At 35.2% G+C, this 20,523-nt stretch overlaps 1 protein-coding gene across 2 annotated transcripts in view; it reads left to right on the top strand.

Moving 5' to 3' along the window:
• Nucleotides 1-20,523, top strand: part of LEMD3 (LEM domain containing 3) — a 79,113-nt gene that overhangs the window by 23,214 nt on the left and 35,376 nt on the right. For both annotated transcript variants that reach the window (XR_013967207.1, XM_080809931.1), the window contains exons 2-4: nt 5,016-5,053; nt 8,568-8,634; nt 10,866-10,933. Coding sequence is in view for 1 of the 2 variants with exons in the window: in XM_080809931.1 (XP_080666057.1) it covers nt 5,016-5,053; nt 8,568-8,634; nt 10,866-10,933 (173 nt within the window). In the remaining variant the exon portion in view is untranslated. The remainder of the gene's footprint in view (nt 1-5,015; nt 5,054-8,567; nt 8,635-10,865; nt 10,934-20,523) is intronic.

Raw genomic sequence — 20,523 nt, 5'->3', positions numbered from 1 at the left:
TTAGTGATGTTGAGCATCATGTACTTGTTGGTTATTTGTATGTCTTTAGAAAAATGTTTAGTTCCTCCTGGCAGAATATTTTGTATACTGATTGATAATTGATGATAGTTTGAAGTATTCAGAACAGAAGAATGTTGAGGCTGACTGAAGTTGGGAGTCAGTTTTCTGGAGAAAGGAAAACACCCTGTGTGTTCTGTTTCCTCAGTTTTCCTGAGTCTTGAACAGCAGATCATTTATTGTCTAAATGCTTAGGATTCTTAAACTTAACTTAGAGACTAGTCCCAACCCTTATTACATGGGCTCTTTTTTTTTTTTTTTTAAAGCATAAGCTGAATAAAATGAATTCTGTGTGGTTTCCTGCTCAGAGTAATATATATGAGTCACCAAGGTCCCTTACATTATCTGTACCTACTGACTCCTGTAAATAATCTTACTGGTTTGACTGCATTTCTTGCTGTTTGCCCTCTCTGCTCTGTAACATTTCGAGGAGTAATATGGCAAGCATGCTGCCACTTCAAAGCCTGTATACTTGTTCTTTCGGTCTGTAAACGTCGTCTTTCAGGTATCCACATGGCTTGTCACCTATGTTCCTTCAGGTTTCTTTTCAAATGCAGTCTTCTTAGTATGGCCTTCTTTGACCATCTTATTTAATACTACTTTCCTCCTCACATCAAGCACCTTTCCTGCTGTTTTGCCTCCAAAGTGCTTAGAACCATTTACCTTCCGTATATTTTTAAAATGTATTTGTACATTGTCTCTTCTAACATAAGCTCCTTGAGGGTAGGGATTTTTAAAATTTATTGCCACATTTCCAATGCCTAGCACAAAGTACTCAATAAATAATTATTAAATGAAAACCTTTTCCTTTTTGAATTGTGAACTTTGGGCACACGCAGGCTTTTCTTCTTTTTACTGCCATTGAGTGAACAAAATGGAGCCTTTCTCAGGAAAATAGCAATTTATTTGAGCAACATTAAACATATATTTGTGAATACATTTATAGGTGGATACGCTTCATTTTTTCCTTTTTATCTGGGCATTCGTAATGGTTAATGAATTTGATCTCAGTGTAAGAGAATGGAAAAAAGTTAACAAAGGATCAGTAAAGCTATTAACATTTTTGGAATTGATTTGAAAGAGAGGTTTGGAGAAGGAAAGTCAGCAGTGTGTCTGAATACATAGGAGACTATCACAAAGTTAGAATTACTTCCTTGAAACAAAATCTGATGGGAAATCATTTGACGATTTTGAGGGATGTAGTAGTGTAATTAAGGAAACATTTTTAGGAACTTGATTTTTATAGTCATTAGGGTAGTTTAAAGGGAAGAGAAGTCAAAATATTAAGGACATTTACAAAGAAAAGTTTGGTGTATTTGAGGTTTGAAATAATCTGAACAAGAAAATTGAAGGAGAAACGGTGAAACCAGAAGGATTTGAGGAAAAAAAAAACAGTTAAGAGAAGCTGTTGGCGGTGTAGGATATGAAGAATACTCAGGCTGCAATGACTTCAAGGTTGTGCTGATTAGGGGGCAGAAGAGGAAAGTTTGTAGTATCAGTGTGGTGTTATTGTTGCTTTAGGGTAAGGGATAAGAACTATAATTTACTCTTAGGTCCATGCCTAGAAAAGAGGCTTGTAAATGAGGTGGCACTTTTTTTGCTATGGGATGCTTTTGGAATATGGTTTCTTCTGTATAAATGCCAAATTGGTGGTGGGGGTGGATTGGGGGGGGGGATATTTTCACTAGGGGTGGTTTCCATTAAATATTATAGGCAATTTGGGTGAAATAAAAGTTACTGACATGTGGTGTTAGAAATACTGAAATGATTTGGGGGAAGAAAAGTTAGATATATAAAGATGCTGTTTTTAAGGATGCATGGCTGGCTCAGTTGATTGAGCATAAGACTCTTGATCTCAGGATTGTGAGTTTAAAGCCCCATGCTGGGTGTAGAGATTACTTAAAAATAAGAAAAAATCTTAGGAAAAAGATGCTGGTTTTATAAATGAGGGCTTTTGTTTTTTTAGACTTGCTATTTTTAGATGGAGTTTCCTTTATAAAACTTAATCTCAAGGCTACTTGTTAACTTAGTAGTTCTCTTAATTTAATAGGTGACAGTTGTGGTTCTAGGTATTTTTGCTGTAAGCATCTTTACAGCAAGCATTTTGATTACACGGTAATTTTGCCATAAAAGATAAATAACTGGTTGACAGTTTGATTTGACAGTTTAGTTTGATTTCTCCGTTGACCCAGTAGACTCATTTTTATGTTTTCTAAATCTTAGTTAGCCCTCATCATGGTCTATAGAGTGGTGCAGAGTTTTGAACCCATATTTCCCATATCTATCAGCAGATGTCTATCAGCAGATATGTCACAGTATGCCAAGAACAAACAACACCATAAAAGTCTGTCACGACATAATATGAAGCTTATTTATAAATATACATCCTAGTATTTATGAACTGTTATCTCTCTTAAGATATTTTAGTGTAAAAAGAAAAAGTGCAGTGCTGAATGAGGAAACTAGTCAAGGAAAAAACTGTAATACTATGAACAAAAGACTGTGAAGACAAGTGCTTAGGTACATTCCCCACAATTTGCCCAATATTGCCATGAGTCTACGCTGTACATTTTGATGTATTCAAATATTTTGTAATTCATGATAAAGTCCTTTTAAATTTGCTATTCATTGTACATGTTTCATTATGTCCTTTTTAATGAGTGCCCTTTTATTTTTTGTGATTTTTATAGCCACTTGGTTATGCTGTGAAATGCTGGTGGTTGTCATAGGAAATTGGGAAAAATTTTTTTTGACATAAGGTGTGTAGGATGGAAAAAATATTACTGGCTTTTAAGATACACTATCAGGTATCTCATCCCGTTAGACAAGAGGCAGACATCTAGCAGGATATAAAGGGCAGAGCAGTTCTTTCAGCAGAATAATTGTTCTTCTCTATAGCTTTCTTTGTTATCCTGTCTCCCCCCCCCACCCCCCCACCCCCCCCCCGTCAAGTTGCTTGGAGCTTACCCTTCGCAGCCTTCTGCAGTATTAATACACAGGTTAGAATAAAGAAGTGTGGATTTAACCTAGATAGCACAGGCAGAACTTTTTGAGCACTAATTGTATGTATAGTACTGTGCTTGGCTCCCAGCACACAAATATGCATGACACATGGTCCCTGTAGTGAGAAATTCACAGTGGGACAGTCTAGTGGGAGAACATCCACAATCTATGGTAATACTTTCATAGAGATACTTGAAGAGTTTGTTTTCCATTTAATATTCTTGACAAAAAATGATTTTGTATACGGTCAAAAAAATAAGGTTATCATGGCTTTTCTTCATAAACATTAAAACCTGTTTTTTAGAATCGCATGTTTTAATATTTTTTAGAGTTACTCTTATAAAGGGCAAATAAAATCCTTGTTGTTCTGGTGTTGTATGACCAGTTTATTTTCAATAGATTATCAAGCCATTTTCTGTAATATATTGTACTTCATATAGCTTTATTTTTAATTGTTCAATTTTACATTAATAAAAATTAATGTTATTAAAAAGTATCTTTTTAGTACAAGCCTATTGTGATTCATAACATTTTATTTAATCTTTAAGCTATGTTTTTTTCTTCTTCCTAGTCCCCTACTGAGTACTTTTGATCTTCTATCATTCAAAAATTTTTCTTTTCCAGCATTAAAACCCTGTTACTCTAGAAAAATGTCTAATAGCAAAATCCCTTTAGATGATATCAGGATACTTTTTTCCTTGCTTTTTTTTGTACCTTGTTAAACTGGTTTCACAAATGAAGCTTTCTTAGAATCAGGCAGTTCCTGGTTCCTATGGGACTTCCTGTTTTCTCAATAAAAATAGAAAAGAACCTCAGAAAAGAAACCTGGTCAATGTGAACTACTTTGAGGCTCAGTTAGTCATAGTTGTGACCTGGATTATAGATATCCAGGTATCTGAAAGCTTTGAATATTTTTGTGTGTAATTTTCAAATAGCTGATAAGGAGGAGATTCTAAATAATAACCATGAGAGATACTACATGTCTAGCTGTAAACTTGTTTATATCTTTTTTTTTTTTTTTTAAGATTTTATTTATTTGACAGAGAGAGATCACAACTAGGCAGGGAGGCAGGCAGAGAGAGAGGAGGAAGCAGGCTCTCCGCAGAGCAGAGAGCCTGATGTGGGGCTCGATCGCAAGACCCTGGGATTGTGACCTGAGCTGAAGGCAGAGGCTTTAACCCACTGAGCCACCCAAGTACCCCTTGTTTGTATGGAACCCGTTAAATCCTTTTTATGATACATAGTGGCAATACAAAATTATTTAATCCCGAGACAGTTCTTAGCTACTTTGATCTGTATTTATTTCTTATTTCTTGCCAATTTTCCAGATGTTAGCAATGAGTAGGAAGTTTTTTTTAAATCATTAGAAGAATTTTGAAAGAATTTAGTTTTAAAAAGCATCTTGTAGATTTCCTTAAGTAGTAACTGCTTTCAGTCTGTATTTTGAGAAAAGGAGTTTGGTAGAAGCAATGTAGTCAGTAACGGTAATAGGTAACATGTATTAAGTGCTTGACACTGAGGCAAGCATTTTATATGGTTTATCTCATTTAATCGTTACAACAGCTCTATAAGGTAGGTATCATCGTTACGTCCTTTCTTTATAGGCGAAGGAACTACAACTTAGGGTAGCTAAGTAGTAGATGTTAGTTCATGGTCATGTTGCTTACTAGTAAGTGATGGACCTGGGACTTGAACCCAGATATTCACACACACCAGAGCTTTGCTCTCAGTTATTATAGAGAAAACCACAGGTTCAAAGTAAGAATGGTGAATACAGTAAGCCTCAAAAATTACTTCCCTGACTTTTGTTATCATCAGTTTGTTTACATTTTGTTTGTGTGTTACATTCAGTTTCAGCAGAGTGCATGCTGGCATTTCAGAGGGCTTGTTTAGGGGGATTCTCATTCTCATTCTCAAATGATGCTAATAGTTCTCTTTTTTTCTTTCCTTGATAGTAAAAAACCCCTTTGATGGAACATTTGGAAAAATACAAGTAAGTAGAAGATCATAATACTGATACTTTATCTCGTGTTTTATATGATAAAAGTTTTAGGATGACTGTCAACTAAAAAATGCTAATTTAAGAGTTCTCTTAAACTGAAACAATTTCCTTATTTTGAGTATTCTTCAATGATAATATAATTAAATCTGAAACAGATTTTCTCCTAAGAGCTGAATTATTTATCACCTTAAGGTAAAAGTCAACTGCCAAGTGAAATGGTATTGGTATGTTATCTGGGGATCAGGTCTTAACCTTTAGAGGTATGCCTGTTTAAGTTGCTGGATATTCTTGACAGTTTTTGTCCTCTTTGCCACACCTTGTCTCTCTGGATCTTTCGTTCATAGGCATGCCTATTCAACCATCAGGAAGGCAAAGGATTTAGAAAGAAACGTGATTCTTAGGCTACCTATTTATGATTCGTTTTCTTTTAATTTAAAGGACCTTTAATACTAATTTTAACCTAAGTTTTACTCACCTGAAAATATTTTTTATACTTACCATCATTAAAGGCACTTCAAAGGTTAAGGTATTTGAGCTTATATTATAGTGCACAATTAGTTATTAATTTACTATAGGAATTGACAGTAATATAGACCTGTATAAAACATTATTTGTTGTGCTTAAAGGATATGTAATAATGTGTAATCAAATCCATAGAGTATTACTTTAGATTGTTAGAATGGGATTTTGTATTGACTATGTTTATGTTTAGTAATATTCTATTGTGATACTTGTTTTAAAAAAGGTTGATTTTATCAGTTTGATATTAAGTATAATGTTGCAGTTGGCATCACCATTTAAATCTATACAATATACTCATTGCACATTGGAAATACAAGACCTTATTTTCTTTTATAAAATTTTCCCCTTGGGAGAAACTGAAGGTCCGAACCTCTAAATAACAGTAATAATTGTAATATAGATAACGACGCTTCACTTACATTTAAGTGCTTATTCTATGCCAGGCTCCATGCTAAGTGTTGAAAATCCATTATTATCATTTAATGAGAGACTTAATACAAACAGTTGAAAATTTCCTTGAGAAAATTGGCTGAGAATAAGAGGAACTATTTAGAAGTGACAGCATATGAGAGAATTTGGGAAAATTGCCCTATAGTTTGATTTTTATCCACCCAAGAACGAGAACTTTGCTTCAGAGAATGGTATGGCTTACTAAAAAGAAAATCTGGACCTTACCAAAATAGACAGTTGAAAGGTAGCTATTTCAAATTACAGTATAAAATCATTTTTGTTTAATGAAGGGTTATTTGAAAGCTTACTTTAAGTATGGATTTATTTGTAGATCTTTAAACTGGTTTTCAGGGTGATTAGGAAGGCCAGCATGAGATGCCTTTTAAGCTGAATGTTAGGAGACAATTGGAAAAGCAGTCAGAATAGAAGATGACTGTAATGCAACTATAAGCCAATATAAGTTTTCTATAAGGATGTAACTTTAAAATTTAACTTACATGTTTTTCAGATTTATTTCTAGTTTAACATATTGGTGCTAAAGGTAACTGAACCAAAGCTTTTCTTTTTCTTCCTCAAAATTGATCACATTAATAACATACTACATAAAAACTATTTAGATCATAATTTAGTTGATCATGCACTTGAGACCCTTGTAATATAAAGATGGTCGTTTTGAATAACTTGCCATTGGAAAAATAATTTTTGAAAAAATTATAGTTTAGCTTTTTGGGTGCTTAAATTCTCTATGTGATAATTTAACAATGTGTATGTTTATTGTCTTGTGGGATTCAATTACATTTGATTAGATTTTGTTATTTTTTCTACTTATCTAGTCCAGTGTTAATACCTGTGAATCAAAAGATGAAGTTTATTTCCAGGCCTCTGGTGTTCATTAGAGATGTAATCACAGAACACAGGTGTCAAATTTTTGGATTTAGTTTTGTTTTTGAAAGGGGAGGAGTGAGAATGCGTGTGATCAGGACGTATGAAAGAAAAGGAAATTGGTCCCTTTTCCAGCGAAGGGAGGAAATAAACTTCAAAACTCTTAGCTACTTTCATTCCAAAGCTTAATCAGATTTACCTTGGTTTTATGTATCGAGTCCACAAGCTGTACTATCATTAGAACTCTTTCTCATCTTATTATATTGAACATCTTTATTAAAAATGATTTGTGGTTACATGTATAACAAATGCATAGCTTTCAGAATCCTGACTTTCAGCCCAAGCAGTTACTTTTTGATGTCTGATGCTTAACAGTTGGGATTTTTAAACTTAAAAGAAGATAAGGTTTAGCTTAATTCAGAATCTGCTTGAGAGAGTTGAGGGAGAAAAAAAGCTAAGCGTCTCATTGCTTTCAGCTACTTGGCGGGTGTTTAGACATTGCAATGGTCTCTTCTCTGGTTTTCTTTCATATGTTCAGAGTACTATTCCTGATGCACAAGCCTGTTTTATTTTCCTCCTCCAGAGTTTTTAGAATGAAGTCAAACTCTTTGTCTTGTTCGTAGCAGTTGATCCCAAACTCTTTTCCAGTAGTGTGCTGAATCAAAGTAGGCGACTGGTTATGTAAGAAACATAAACAGTCCCTTTATGCCTTTGCTCATCATGCTGCTTCTTCTGCCTAGAATGCTAGTCAATTCTGTTCTTCCTGTGAAGCGCAACTCAAATATTCTCTCTTCCATAAATGGATCTTCCCTTCCCTCTCTCTTCTGTATTTATATTATGCTTTGTTTGTGGCTTTAGCACTTAAATATGTTTTTTGCCCTTGACAGCAGGAACCATCTTGTTTACTGGGCTTCTTGCTTTGCTGAGAATAGTTCTTAACTCCTATTAGTAGACTCATTAAATGTTTATTTTGCTTTAATGGTTCGTAAATTTATACAGGACCACTTTTGGGGGGCTAGGAGAGGTTGATGATCAAAGTGTCAGTACTGATTCCCTTACTGTATGGCTGAATCAGATTAAGACAAAACATGAAGGGTAGCCTTGAAATCTCATAAGAACAATATATATAAGTGTGTATCATATAAAGGAGGATTGGGAACTTTGCTTTGGTGTTTGGGGGAGTTTGTTGTACATAAGACCCTTTTTAGCACTAACCTTAGTGCCAATTTCTCAGTCCTCAAGAAAATAAATGTTTAGAGTGATGATTTAGATTCTAATGTTTTTTGTTTTTTTAAATACTTTTTTTTTTTTAAAGATTTTATTTATTTATTTGACAGAGATCACAAGTAGGCAGAGAGGCAGGCAGAGAGAGAGGAGGAAGCAGGCTCCCTACTGAGCAGAGAGCCGGATGAGGGGCTTGATCCCAGGAGCCTGGGATCATGACCTGAGCCAAAGGTAGAGGCTTTAACCCATTGAGCCACCCAGGTGCCCCATTTTTTGTTTTTTTAAATATGATAGCCATTCTTTAAATGTGAATTTGTCTTTGGATTATGTAGCTTCTATGATTTTAAATTATTTACTGTTTTTTTTTAATAAAATAATTTGGTACATGTTTTTGAATTAGATATTTTATAATTTCTTTTACTTTTAGGAAAGTAAGAAAAATCTTCTGATGAACACTTTATACAAGCTTCATGATCGATTGGCACAGCTTGCAGGTAATCGTTTTAACATTCATAATGTCTAAAAGTGTTTTGAAAATTAATTTATATATGTAGCATGCTATATCAGTAGAAGTAGCTTTCCCAAGTCTTGTGTTATCTTTGTGGATTTTCTCTTTAGACATTTTTGTTACCTATACAGAGTAGTTTTTATTTTATAGACATATTTAATTAAGTCCTTTTTCCTGCATGCCCGTATGTATTAGATGAAATATATATTATATAATTCTAAAGTCAATCAAATTTCTTTATTGCATTAATAGTAATAACAAATTCTGAAAGCTTACATATCAGTTAAATTGGGTAAGCAGTAAATTAACTGAAACCCTAGATTAAGTGTAAAAGTGCAGATTTTCCTTTGCTGATTGATTAGGTATCATTTCCTGGGATAAAATAAATATATTCTAGAATTTTTTCTACGGATTCTTTTGCATTTTCTTCATATTCTGCTCTTAGTAAGTCTTTTAATATCTGTAAGCTGTAGTAGCAGCTTACCTGCTTATTACCTTAGCTTTTTTTAGTTATTCTTATTTCACATATAATCTAAAGGAAGAGATTTGGATTATCTTCTTGTTAAAGAAGCTACAGAAAAAAAGTGTGGTTTTCTAAGCTTTCATATGTAGCAGATCCTTTTGTAGAAATCAGATCACTGGTAGAAGGTAGATACGGAAGTTTTTTGGTCGAATGGAGGCATTTGAGATCCTTTTAGTTCCCCATCCTCATATCAGCCTTTGGTTTTTTGTTTGTTTTTTTTTTTGAGGGGGGCGTGGATCCTTAACTCTGGTCAGTTTTTTAATGCTCATAATTTCTTTGTATATCACTAAACGCCTTCTGTATGTTAACTGACTTACTATCGTATTCATATACTGCAAGCTCATGACATTTATTTGTTGTGCTGTGGTATGCAGAAATAGGTTAAGTATATATTCTGGCTGGGAATACCAGATGTTGGCTACCACAGGCTTCTACAGCTGTCTCTATGGCATTGTTTTATGCAGTGTACTGGATTGGCATACTCTGGGGTACGTTTAAAGATAACATTTCTTCCTCTAGAGCAGGGGTCAGCAAACTTTTTTCTGTGAAGGGGCCAGATAGTAAGTTTTTTGGGCTTTCTGTGCTAGAGTTGTTTCTGTAAGAGTTACTGAATTCTGCCATGATAGCATGAAAGCTGCCATAGACAATAGGTAAATGAATGAGTATGGCTGTGTTCCAATAAAACTTCATTTATAAGAAAATCAGTGGTAGGGCAGATTTGGCTATGGGCCGTCGTTTGCCGACCCCTGTGGTAGATCTGTAGAAACTGAATCTTGGAGGATGCATCATAAAGTTTGAAAACTTTTACTTGTTTATTTAATAGGTTTTCTTCCTTTTTTATGACTATGACCATTAAAATCTGACTGCTTGCACAAGGCTGATAATAGGAATATGGCTACTTTTATAATAGGAAAATTTATCAGGGACTTTACTTGAACTACCATACTTTCATGTTATAAAAAATTTAAAAAAAAACCATTTGAAGAGAAACAGGGCAGAAAGAACTTATAATTGAAGTTCGGTATAAGGAAATTGATTTCTAATAACCACAGATCAACCTGAAAGATAAGGCTTTGGAGTCTTTTATAAATAGTTGTGAGAAAGCGAAATGTGGTTTTGTATGTACTGCATTTCTTTGTAGAAACACAGATTATAGGTAGAAGTTTCTATCTTATTTCCCTGTTGATCTGTGTTATAATAATTTTTAAGGTATGCACATACCTTGCTAAAGATAGGCATAGCGCTATCTTTATACACAGAATGTACATTTTAATTCAAACTTATTTGAATCCTTGAACTACTAGCTTTCATAATAGATGTATAAGTTACCAAAATGAATTTCCCCTCTTGAAAAACAGTAAGTCTCTGGGGAACCTTCTGTGTGCCAAGATCAGTGGAAAGGCATCAGTGTGACATGATTCCTACTCTGGCCAATGATTTAGTTGGAAATAGAAGAAGACGTGTTCCTATCTGGACTGGTTAGAAATGCATTTAAAGATTGTGGTTTATGTAAAGATGATTGTTTGTTTATATTACCTACTGGATTTTTTTATAGGAAATTAAATAGTATTTATCTTCTTTATTGATAAGATGACCTTTAATTGTGTAATTTGAAAATATTTTGATTAATCATGTCTGTTTTCTTCTCTTAACATGGTACTGATTCAAAATTAATAATATGCTAATCTTTCCAGGAGATCATGAATGTGGCAGTTCTAGTCAGAGAACACTTTCTGTCCAAGAGGCAGCTGCATATTTAAAAGTAAGCAATACAATTGGAATTTTAATAGCTATATTCTTAAAGTTTATACAAATTATTACAACTTGTATAAAAGTACCATGCATTTGATTTCTTTAATTGTACTGTTACAAACTTGGGCGTGTTGTTTGGTGTAATGTGAACAGATACAGAAAGCAGAATTACTCATCGTGTTTTGTTTTAGTTTGTTTTAGAACATTTTCTCATAAAATTAATTTGGAAAGGGTACAAATAGGTACAAACAACTGTTTGTTTGAAATTGAGATAGGTAAGTAGCATGTAAGAAAGAAAGCAAGCATCTAACCATTGTCATTTATTTTAAATCTTCTGCTCCAGATTAATGTCATCTCAGGGTACTAAGAGAATTCGCAGGTGAATTTTCTAAACTACTGTATGTAATCTTTTAGGAATTACTATATAAAAGGAAGGGTACATAGCTTTAAGGTGGACGAGTGTTAAGTGTTAAGATGGGCACGTTATTTTTTTAAGGTTGAATAATATTACACGCGTGTGAGCGTGTGCGCGCACACACCCCCCTCCCCACATCCCCACATTATCTTTATCCATTGATCTGTAGATAGAGGTTTCTGTTGTTTCCACTTCTTGACGATCGTGAATAGTGCTGCAGTGAACATGGAGTACAGGTATCCTTTAGATCCTGTTTTCAGTTCTTTTGGGTAAATACCTGGAAGTGGAATTGCATATGATAGTTTCATTTTAATTTTTTGAGCAACTTCCATGCTGGTTTTCGTAGTGGTTATACTGTTTTACATTCCCACTGACAGTTTCCAAAGGTCCCTTTTTCTCCACGTCCTCAAAAACACTTGTTGTTTTTTTTTTTTAAGATTTTATTTTTATTTATTTGTCAGAGAGAGAGAGAGAGAGTGAGGACAGGCAGACAGAGTGGCAGAGGGAGAAGCAGGCTCCCTGCAGAGCAAGGAGCCCGATGTGGGACTCGATCCCAGGACGCCGGGATCATGACCTGAGCCGAAGGCAGCTGTTTAACCAACTGAGCCACCCAGGCGTCCCTTTTTTGTTTTGTTTTTTAATAGTGGCCATCCTCACCAGTATAAGGAATATGTCACTGCCGTTTGGTTTGCACTTCCCTGGTGATTAGTGATGTTGAGCATCTTTTCTTATGCCTGTCAGACATTTGTCTTTGGGGGAAATGTTTATTCAGATACCTTACCTATTTTTTAATCAGGTTATTTGATTTTGTTATTGAGTTGTAGAAGTCCCTTCTTTATTTTGGATATGGCTTGCAAATATTTTCTTTCATTCCCTAGGTTGCTATTTCACTCTGTTGATTCTTTGTTTGCAGAAGCTGTTTAGTTTGATGTAGTTTCACTTGTCTGTTGTTTTTGGTGGTGTTGCCTGTGCTTTGTGTTGTAACCCAAAAATCATTGCCAAGACCAATGTTATAAAGCTTTTCTTCTAGGAATTTTATCTTTTCATGTCTTTGGTTTAAATCTTTAATTTGTTGAGTTGATTTTTGTATATAGTGTAAGATAAGGGTCCAGTTTCATTCATTTGCATTAGGGAGTCCAGTTGTCTCAGCACCATTTTTCGAAGAGATAGTCTTTTTCCCATTGTGTGTTCTTAGCACCCTTGTTGAAGATCAATCAACTATACTATGTGTGAGTTAATTTCTTTATTTTCTATCATTGGTCTGTATGTTTGTCAATGGCAGTGCCATACTGTTCTGTTTACCGTAGCTTTGTAATATGCTTTGAAGTCAGGAAATGTGTGGCCTCCATCTTTGTCCTTGCCCGAAATTATTTTGGCTATTTGCCTAATCCTTTGTGGCTCCATATAAATTTTAGGATTGATTTTTCTATTTCTGAGAAAATGAAGATGGAATTTTGATGAGGATTGCATTGAATCTGTAGAACACTTTGAGTAGCATGGACTTTTTAACAATATTAAGTCTTTAAATCCATAAGCATGGGATGTCTTTCCATTTATTTGTGTCTTGAATTTCTTTTAGCAGTGTGTTGTAGTTTTCTGTGTACAAGTCTTTACCTCCTTAGTAAATTCATTCATAAATATTCTTTTGATGCTGTTATAAATGGGATTTTCTTAATTTCTGTTCCTGATTGTTCATTTTTAGTGTATAAATGTGCAACTGTTTTTGTATGCTTATATATTTATCCAGCAAACTTTGCTCAGTTTGCTTATTCTAACAGTTTTGTGTGTGTGAGAGAGAGTGAGCAAGAGTATGTGTCTCTGTGTGTATGTGTAATCTGTAGTATATAAGATGTAATCTTTAAACAGATAATTTTTCTGTTTTCTTTCCAATTTGGTTACCTTTTATTTCCTTATCTTACCTAATTGCTCTAGCTGGGATTTCCAGTATTATGTGTTGAATAGAAATGACAACAGTGGATTTCCTTATCCTGGCCTTGTTCCTATTCTTCAAGGAAAAACTCAGTTTTTCACTGTTGAAATGATATTAGCTGTGAGCTTTTCATATCTGGTCTTTATTATATTGAGGTAATTTGCTTCTATTCCTACTTTGTTGAGTGTTTTTAATCATGAAGAGGTATTGATTTTGTCAAATGCTTTTTCTGCATCTGTTGAGATGAGCATGTGATTTTTATCCTCATTCAGTTAATGTGTGTCCTTCTACTGGTTTTTTGTATGTTGGACCATCCTTGAATTCCAGGAATAAATCCTACTTGGTCATGGTATATGATCCTCTTAATGTGCTGTTGAATTCAGTTTGCTAGCATTTTGTTGAGGATTTTTAGCATCTGATTCATTAAGGACATTGATTTGTATTTCATTTCTTACGGTGTTTTTGTTTGGCTTTGGCATCAGAATAATATTGACCTCATAAAGTGAGTGTGAAAATGTTCCCTTCTCTTAATTTTTTGGAAGAAGTTGAGAAGGATTAATGATGTTTGGTAGAATTCTCCAGTGAAGCCATTGAGTCCTGGGTTCTTGTTGGAAAGGTTTTAATTACTGATTCAATCTCCTAACCAGTTGTAGGTCCGTTGAGAGTTTCTGTTTCTTTGTGATTCAGTCTTGGTAGGTTGTATGTTTCCAGGAATTTATCTATATTTTTCTCTAGGTTATTCATTTTGTTGGCAATTGATTGTTCATAGTAGTCTCTTATGATCCTTTGTATTTCTGTGACATAGACTCAATATCTTCTCTTTTCTTTCTGATTTTGAATTTTCTTTCTTTTTTTTTCCAGGCTTTTCAGTTTTGCTGATCTCAAAAAACCCACTCTTATTTTTTTCTATTCTCTCTTTTATTTATTTTTACTCTAATATTTCCTTCTGCTAACTTTGGACTTAGTTTATTCTTCCAGTTCCTTGAGGTTGTTTATTTGAGATTTTTTTTTCCTTAATGTAGCTGTTTATCACTATGAACTTCTCTCTTAATACTACTTTTGCTATATCCCATAAAAAAATTCTTGGGCTTTTTGGGGCACCTGGGTGGCTCAGTGGGTTAAGCCTCTTCTTTTGGTTCAGGTCACGATCCCAGGACCCTGGGATCGAGCCCTGTATCCCGCTCTCTGCTCAGCGGGGAGCCAGCTTCCCCCTCTCTGCCTGCCTCTCTGCTTACTTGTGATCTCTCTCTCTCTCTTAAATAAATCTTAAAAAAAAAAAAAAAAAGTCTTGGGCTTTTTAAATCTGAATGTCCATTTCTTTCCCCAGATTTGGGAAATTTTCTGCCTTTTTCTGCACCTCTCTCTCTCTTCCTTTTGGGACTTTCATAATGCATATATTGGTCTGAGTGGTGATGTCCCGTAAGACCCTTGATCTTCCTATACTCTTCTTCATTGTTTTTTCTTTTTGTTCCTCTGACTGGATAATTTCAAATGACTTCTCTTTGAGTACCTTGATTCTTTCTACTGCTTGATTAAGTTTGCCATGAACCCACTAGTGAATTTTTCAGTTTAGTTATTCTTCAGCTCTAGAATTTGTTTAGTTGTTTTTAGTTTTTCTCTCTTTATTGATATTCTCATTTCATTCATGTGTTGTTTTCCTGGGCTTATTGAACATCTTTATGATAGTTTTGAAATTTTTGTCAGGTAGTTCATATATCTTAGTTCCTTTAGGGTCAGTTTTTGGAGATTTATTTGTTCCTGTAGTTGGGCCCAGTGGTATTGTTTCCTTCATGTGCCTTATTACTTTGTCAGGACCTGCACATTGGAAGACACGGCTATATCTCCCAGCCTTCAGAGACTGCCTTTGTGCAGGGGAAGACCTTCACCGATGAGTTCAGATAGAGATTCTGAGGTCCTCTCAAACCTTTTCTCTTCATGCATCCATCTTCTCTAGTTTTGTGGGTGCAAATTCCCAACTAAAAAGGTTTTTGCATGCTTCTTTTTTCAGGAGCTTGTAATCTCTTGCTCCCTCTGGTGTCTGTCTGCTGTACTGTGGGTCCTCTGGAGCAGCAGCAAGCTGTCGTGCTCTTTTCTGTTCTTAGCAAACCCCAGGCCTTTAGACTATGTCAGGTCTCCTCAGTGCTCTGAAACAGGTGATACAGAAATCAGTCCCTTTGGTGGCTCCCTGAGAACTTGGGACATTGGACACATACTTCAACACTATGTGTGTTTGAGCAAGAGTTTGGGGTTTTCTTGTACTCATTCTTCATAGAGCTGTGGAGAAGGGCAATGGTGAGTGAGTAGGTACTAGTTCAAACCATTGCCTTTGTTCTCAGCTACCTCCAGGCTGGTCCACTTACCTGTCAGTTCTTAGATTCAGGCAAGACAGAAACCAGTCCTTCTGGTAGCCACTCAGAAAATCTGAACATTAGACTTCTGTTTCAGTCTTTTCTTCCCTTCTTCAAGGATAAGCCAGAAGTTGGGAATTTTCTTCCGGCGCACCACGTTGTGCCACTGGATGGGGCTCTGTTGAATGAGGGCCACCCAGTTTTCCTCCTGGCTTCCATGCTGCTATTTTCATACTTGCTTGGGTTGCAGGAGCCTTTTCACTGGTTTCTGGATTTCTTACAAAGCGAATTGGTCTATGTGTTGTTGAGTTTTTGTCTCCATGGGGGAAAGGATGGTCTGGGGCTATCTATTCTGTCTTGCTGATCTCACTGCCTCCCTCTTTCTTTTTTTTTTAAATCTACAATCTGGTATAGTTCTAAGGCTTTCAGCAAAGTTGTGATGAGTTTCCCATGAAGTGCTTGTTAAAAAAGAGAAATATGGACTGTTTCTAACTTAATTCAGATTAGCTTAATCTACTTAATGTAGATATCCAAAAGACTAAGTTAAGACAGTATAACTGAGATTAGATGTGGATTCACATTCCAGCACTGGTGCTTAAAAGCTGTGTGTCTTGGTAAAGTTCTTTCACTTTCTGTACCTGTTTCTTAGCATGAAAGTGGGACTGTTATTAATTCTTGTCGGAGTGGTTGGAAAACTGAACTGCTCAGTGTCTGATTGTTATAGTAGCTTCCCCATAAATTTTGGTTCTTTTTCTGTGCTCCTTAATTAATTAAATCTGGGTCATTCTGGAAAGAGGTTTCTAATAACATGCTACAGGATTTGTCTTCTCAACCTACCTTGTTCTTTTCTTCATTTTCAGTTTTGACCTAGATGAGAACACTGATAACAGACAAATTTGTGCAGAGTGTAATAGCTAACAGATTGGATAGCTTAAGAATCAGAATCCAAAAAGATCTTAAATTAGGTAGAGTTCTGATTATGGGACTCTGTTTTAGGGATGGAAGAATTGCCAACTGGATTGTGGGGGTGGGAGCAAAGAAGGGATTGGATTAAGTAGTCTACAGAGGACGTAGAATAAAATATTCCTCAAGGAGGGCATAGCATGTGGGAATCCAAAGCAAGTAAGTAGTCCTTATGAGTAGTTAAAAGTGTTTGTACTTCTAGCAGTAGGAAAAACTGATCCTAAGCAGTGCTTCCTTCTTGCTTTCTCTTCTCTTTCTTTTTTTAATCAGTTAAATATCTTAGGTAATTGCACAGATATGTGTTAACGGTTGGTCATAAATTCCTGGAACAAGATTAATTTACATTTCAGAAGAACCTGAGACTCTTAAGAGCTCCTGAATACTTTATTTAAAGGACTAAAGGCAAGGGATAGAGCTTGGAGTGGGATAGGGATTGGTTCATAGTTGGGCTAGAGCTGAGGAAGAGGCAAGGTTTCCCGTGGAAGGATGATTAAGCACCACCACCCCCTCCCCCCATTTGGCTGAAGCTGTGGGTCAGCAATAAGATAAGGTAAAAAGAAGGGACACAGAGGCAGGGTTGGGACAAGTCAGAATCTATGTCAGGCAGCAGTAGGGTATGAGAGATTATTCCTGCTAAAAATTTCCAGCAGAGGAGTTACTGGACGTATCCATGCATGAGATAAGTTGGAAACTGTATTGAGTTAAAAAAATTGAGATTAATGAACTCTAGTCTTAAAAGGTTTTCGTATTTTTTCCTTGGAATTATTTTATATTTTAGATGGGGTTTTACTTTTTTTTTTCTTCTTAAATTCAATAGAATTTCTAATGTAAGTTTTTACAAAGGATTTTGGATTAGTTTCAGTCTTAATTAGTTAAGTGAAGTTACTTTGTATTTTCAAATGCTGTGAAACCTGATATGGCTTGTTACAACCAATGATGTATTTTGGGCTGCCACTTCAAAAAAAGAGCATTAAACAGGAATTTTACCCCATAAATAAAATTTTAAGGTCTAGATAAAACTTTTAAATACTATTTTTAATAGTGTTTATTTTTCTCAATGTAACATTAACTCATGCTCATGATTTAACTAATGGGAAAAAAAGGAGAAAAGCATTTCAAATTCACCACCTGAAGCTAACCACTCATTTTTGGTTCATTTTTCTCTAGTCTTATGTTTTCATCCCTACAATTAGTATCACTATAAATTCTAAATATTTCTTATTACAAATGTTATATGTTATTTCATTAAAATTATCATAAGCATTTTGTCATGTCATTGTTCAGGTTTTTGAACTTCTTATCACTGGGTAATATTTCTTTACATGATTGTATTGCATTATATTGGTTTGTGGCTTGTCAGTATTATGAAAGCACTCTAATCTTTGCATACTGTATTTGATTTTCTGATTGTTTACTTAGGAAAATAGTTCTAGAAAGGAAACTACTTGTTAAGGAGCATGAGCTTTTGTAAATACTTTGGATATATGTTGCTAAATTACTTTCTGATTTGGAATGACCATGTTAGCACAGTCTAGACAAAATTGGTGTTTTTATTTTATTTTATCCAAGTTGTAGCATAAATATGGAAGAACCTCACTACAAAGCTGATGTCAAAAACCATGATGATAATACATATATTGTACGCTCCCTGCTTCTGGAGAGAGATCTATCATACATTTCATGTATTTGTACTATGGTTTCTCCAGAAGCACAATTAGGTTCTTGCATTCAGGAGTAAATCGGCCAAAGGGAGCACAGAACTCCTAGGAGTGTAAGCTAATTGTTCCCCAGCTTTAAGTGCATTTTAAGCACAATATGAGTAAATGTTTGGTGGAGTAAAATGAATGAATATATAAACCTCAATAAAAATTTTTTTTATTTTCTTGAATTTGATGCTTCACATTCCATTCTTATTTTATTTCTCCTACTTTCTCTTTCAAAGGAAATTTAAATAAACATAACAATTAATTTGAATAATTTAAACACTCTTTTTCTGAAACCCCAGTGTTTTTCTTAAACTTATTTCATTTTTTTCACTCAGCATTTTTGAGAATGAAGGTTTGTTTTGATTTGTGAAAAGTTAAGAGGTCCCTCTGGTGGAACATTTAAGAAATACATAGCATTAAATTTTCATGAAAAGACATAGACTTGTTTTTAAGTTAAACAGTGGAAGCTCGTATGGTAACTTTCCAACTAAATGATGTAATGAATGGTGGTTCACTTTCTGGTTCATTTTCAAAACCTTTTTAAACCTCAACACAATGAATACGCTTACGATTTGTGAAGAAAACACTAGGAAAGAAGATAGCTGCAAATGTACCAAATTATGGGGGCTGGATAGGCTTTTATGGCCCAGCTTGGCATGCTAATCACTGTTAATAAAATTGTGTCTTTGTGGGAAAATAAATGTTCTGAGAAATGGAAGGATGGATAAATTTCTTAATCATTATTATTTATTGGGGCCCCTGGGTGGCTTAGTCTGTTGAACAGCCGATTCTTAGTTTCAGCTCAGGTCTTGATCGCAGGATTGTGAGATCAAGCCCGGAGTCCAGCTCTGTGCTCAGTGCAGAGTCAGCTTGTCCTCTCCCTCCCCATCTCCCTCCACTAAAAAAAAAAAAATAGTTTATCAAGTACAATTTATCTTGGGATTTTCTTAGTATCTCTGAAGTCACAATGACCCAGCAAGGTAGGTGGTATCAAACTCAAGTTTTTTTTTTTTTTTTTTTAAAGATTTTATTTATTTACTTTGATAGAGAGAGACACAGAGAGAGAGGGAACACAAGCAGGGGCAATGAGAGAGGGAGAAGCAGGCTCCCGCCAAGCAGGGAGCCCGATGTGGGGCTTGATCCCAGGACCCTGAGATCATGCCCCGAGTCGAATGCAGATGCTCAACAACTGAGCCACCCAGGTGCCCCTCAAACTCAAGTTAAAAAGAAACTTAAGCTCAGAGGGATTTAATGATCACATCATCCAGCTAGAAAGTGGTGAGGCTGGGAATAGAATTAAAGTGCTTTTTCTTCTCACTATACTGTTCTGCCTCTTAGATGGAAGGACTGGGTTCATAACCACCAGCTCCATCTTTTGAGTGAGCAAAGAGACTGACCCTGAATAAAGGTTAAGATCTGAAGAAGTGATCAAAGTAGATAAATATTTGTATAGATGACATACTTTTTCGCTCCACTTGATGTTATACATAATAGCTAGGCAGTAGTGCAGTCATGATCTGATCCCAGGCCTGCTTATTTAAGGACCATGTTATCACTGAATCATCAAGAATTAAATCATATTTATTATTGTATTGATTTTCGTGTGTCTTATTTTGATTAATTTCAAAGGTAACATGTATAGCATATGTCATGTCACAGTTAAACAGAATATTCCCATACTGGAAAGCCACAGAGTTATTATTACCATAAATATTATCCATTCTGTGAGCTGTCCAATAGGTTTTTAATCCTTACTTGACGTCTCCCTGTATCAGCATTTCTTTCCCTTCTTACTAAGGCTTTGTAGCTTTATTTAATGAGCTGAGTCTTTTACATGAAACAGTATTATTTTTATGCTGTGAAACTGTAATCTAAGTTCAAAGCACCTGATGTGAGTTTTAATAAAAATAAATGTTTTTGCCAATTATTTTACAAATAAGGTAAATTTGGAACTGGGAATCTTCAGTGTGTGTGTGTTCACACATAGTATGTTAAAATAGATTTGTGAAAGATTTGGGGAAATATGCTTTGAATTTAGAAAGAATTGCTTAAATGAAGCAGTCAGCAATACGTTGACTGGGCTATTGCCTATAAGTAAGTAGTAATAATTGTAATAGACTTGCTTTAAAAATTAGTGTCATCGGGGCACCTGGGTGGCTCAGTGGGTTAAAGCCTCTGCCTTTGGCTCAGGTCATGATCTCAGGGTCCTGGGATCGAGCCCCCATCGGGCTCTCTGCT

This window comes from Martes martes (genome assembly GCF_963455335.1).
Source record: "Martes martes genome assembly, chromosome: 8".
Lineage (NCBI taxonomy): Eukaryota > Metazoa > Chordata > Mammalia > Carnivora > Mustelidae > Martes > Martes martes.
This window is presented reverse-complemented; position numbering and strand designations above follow the sequence as displayed.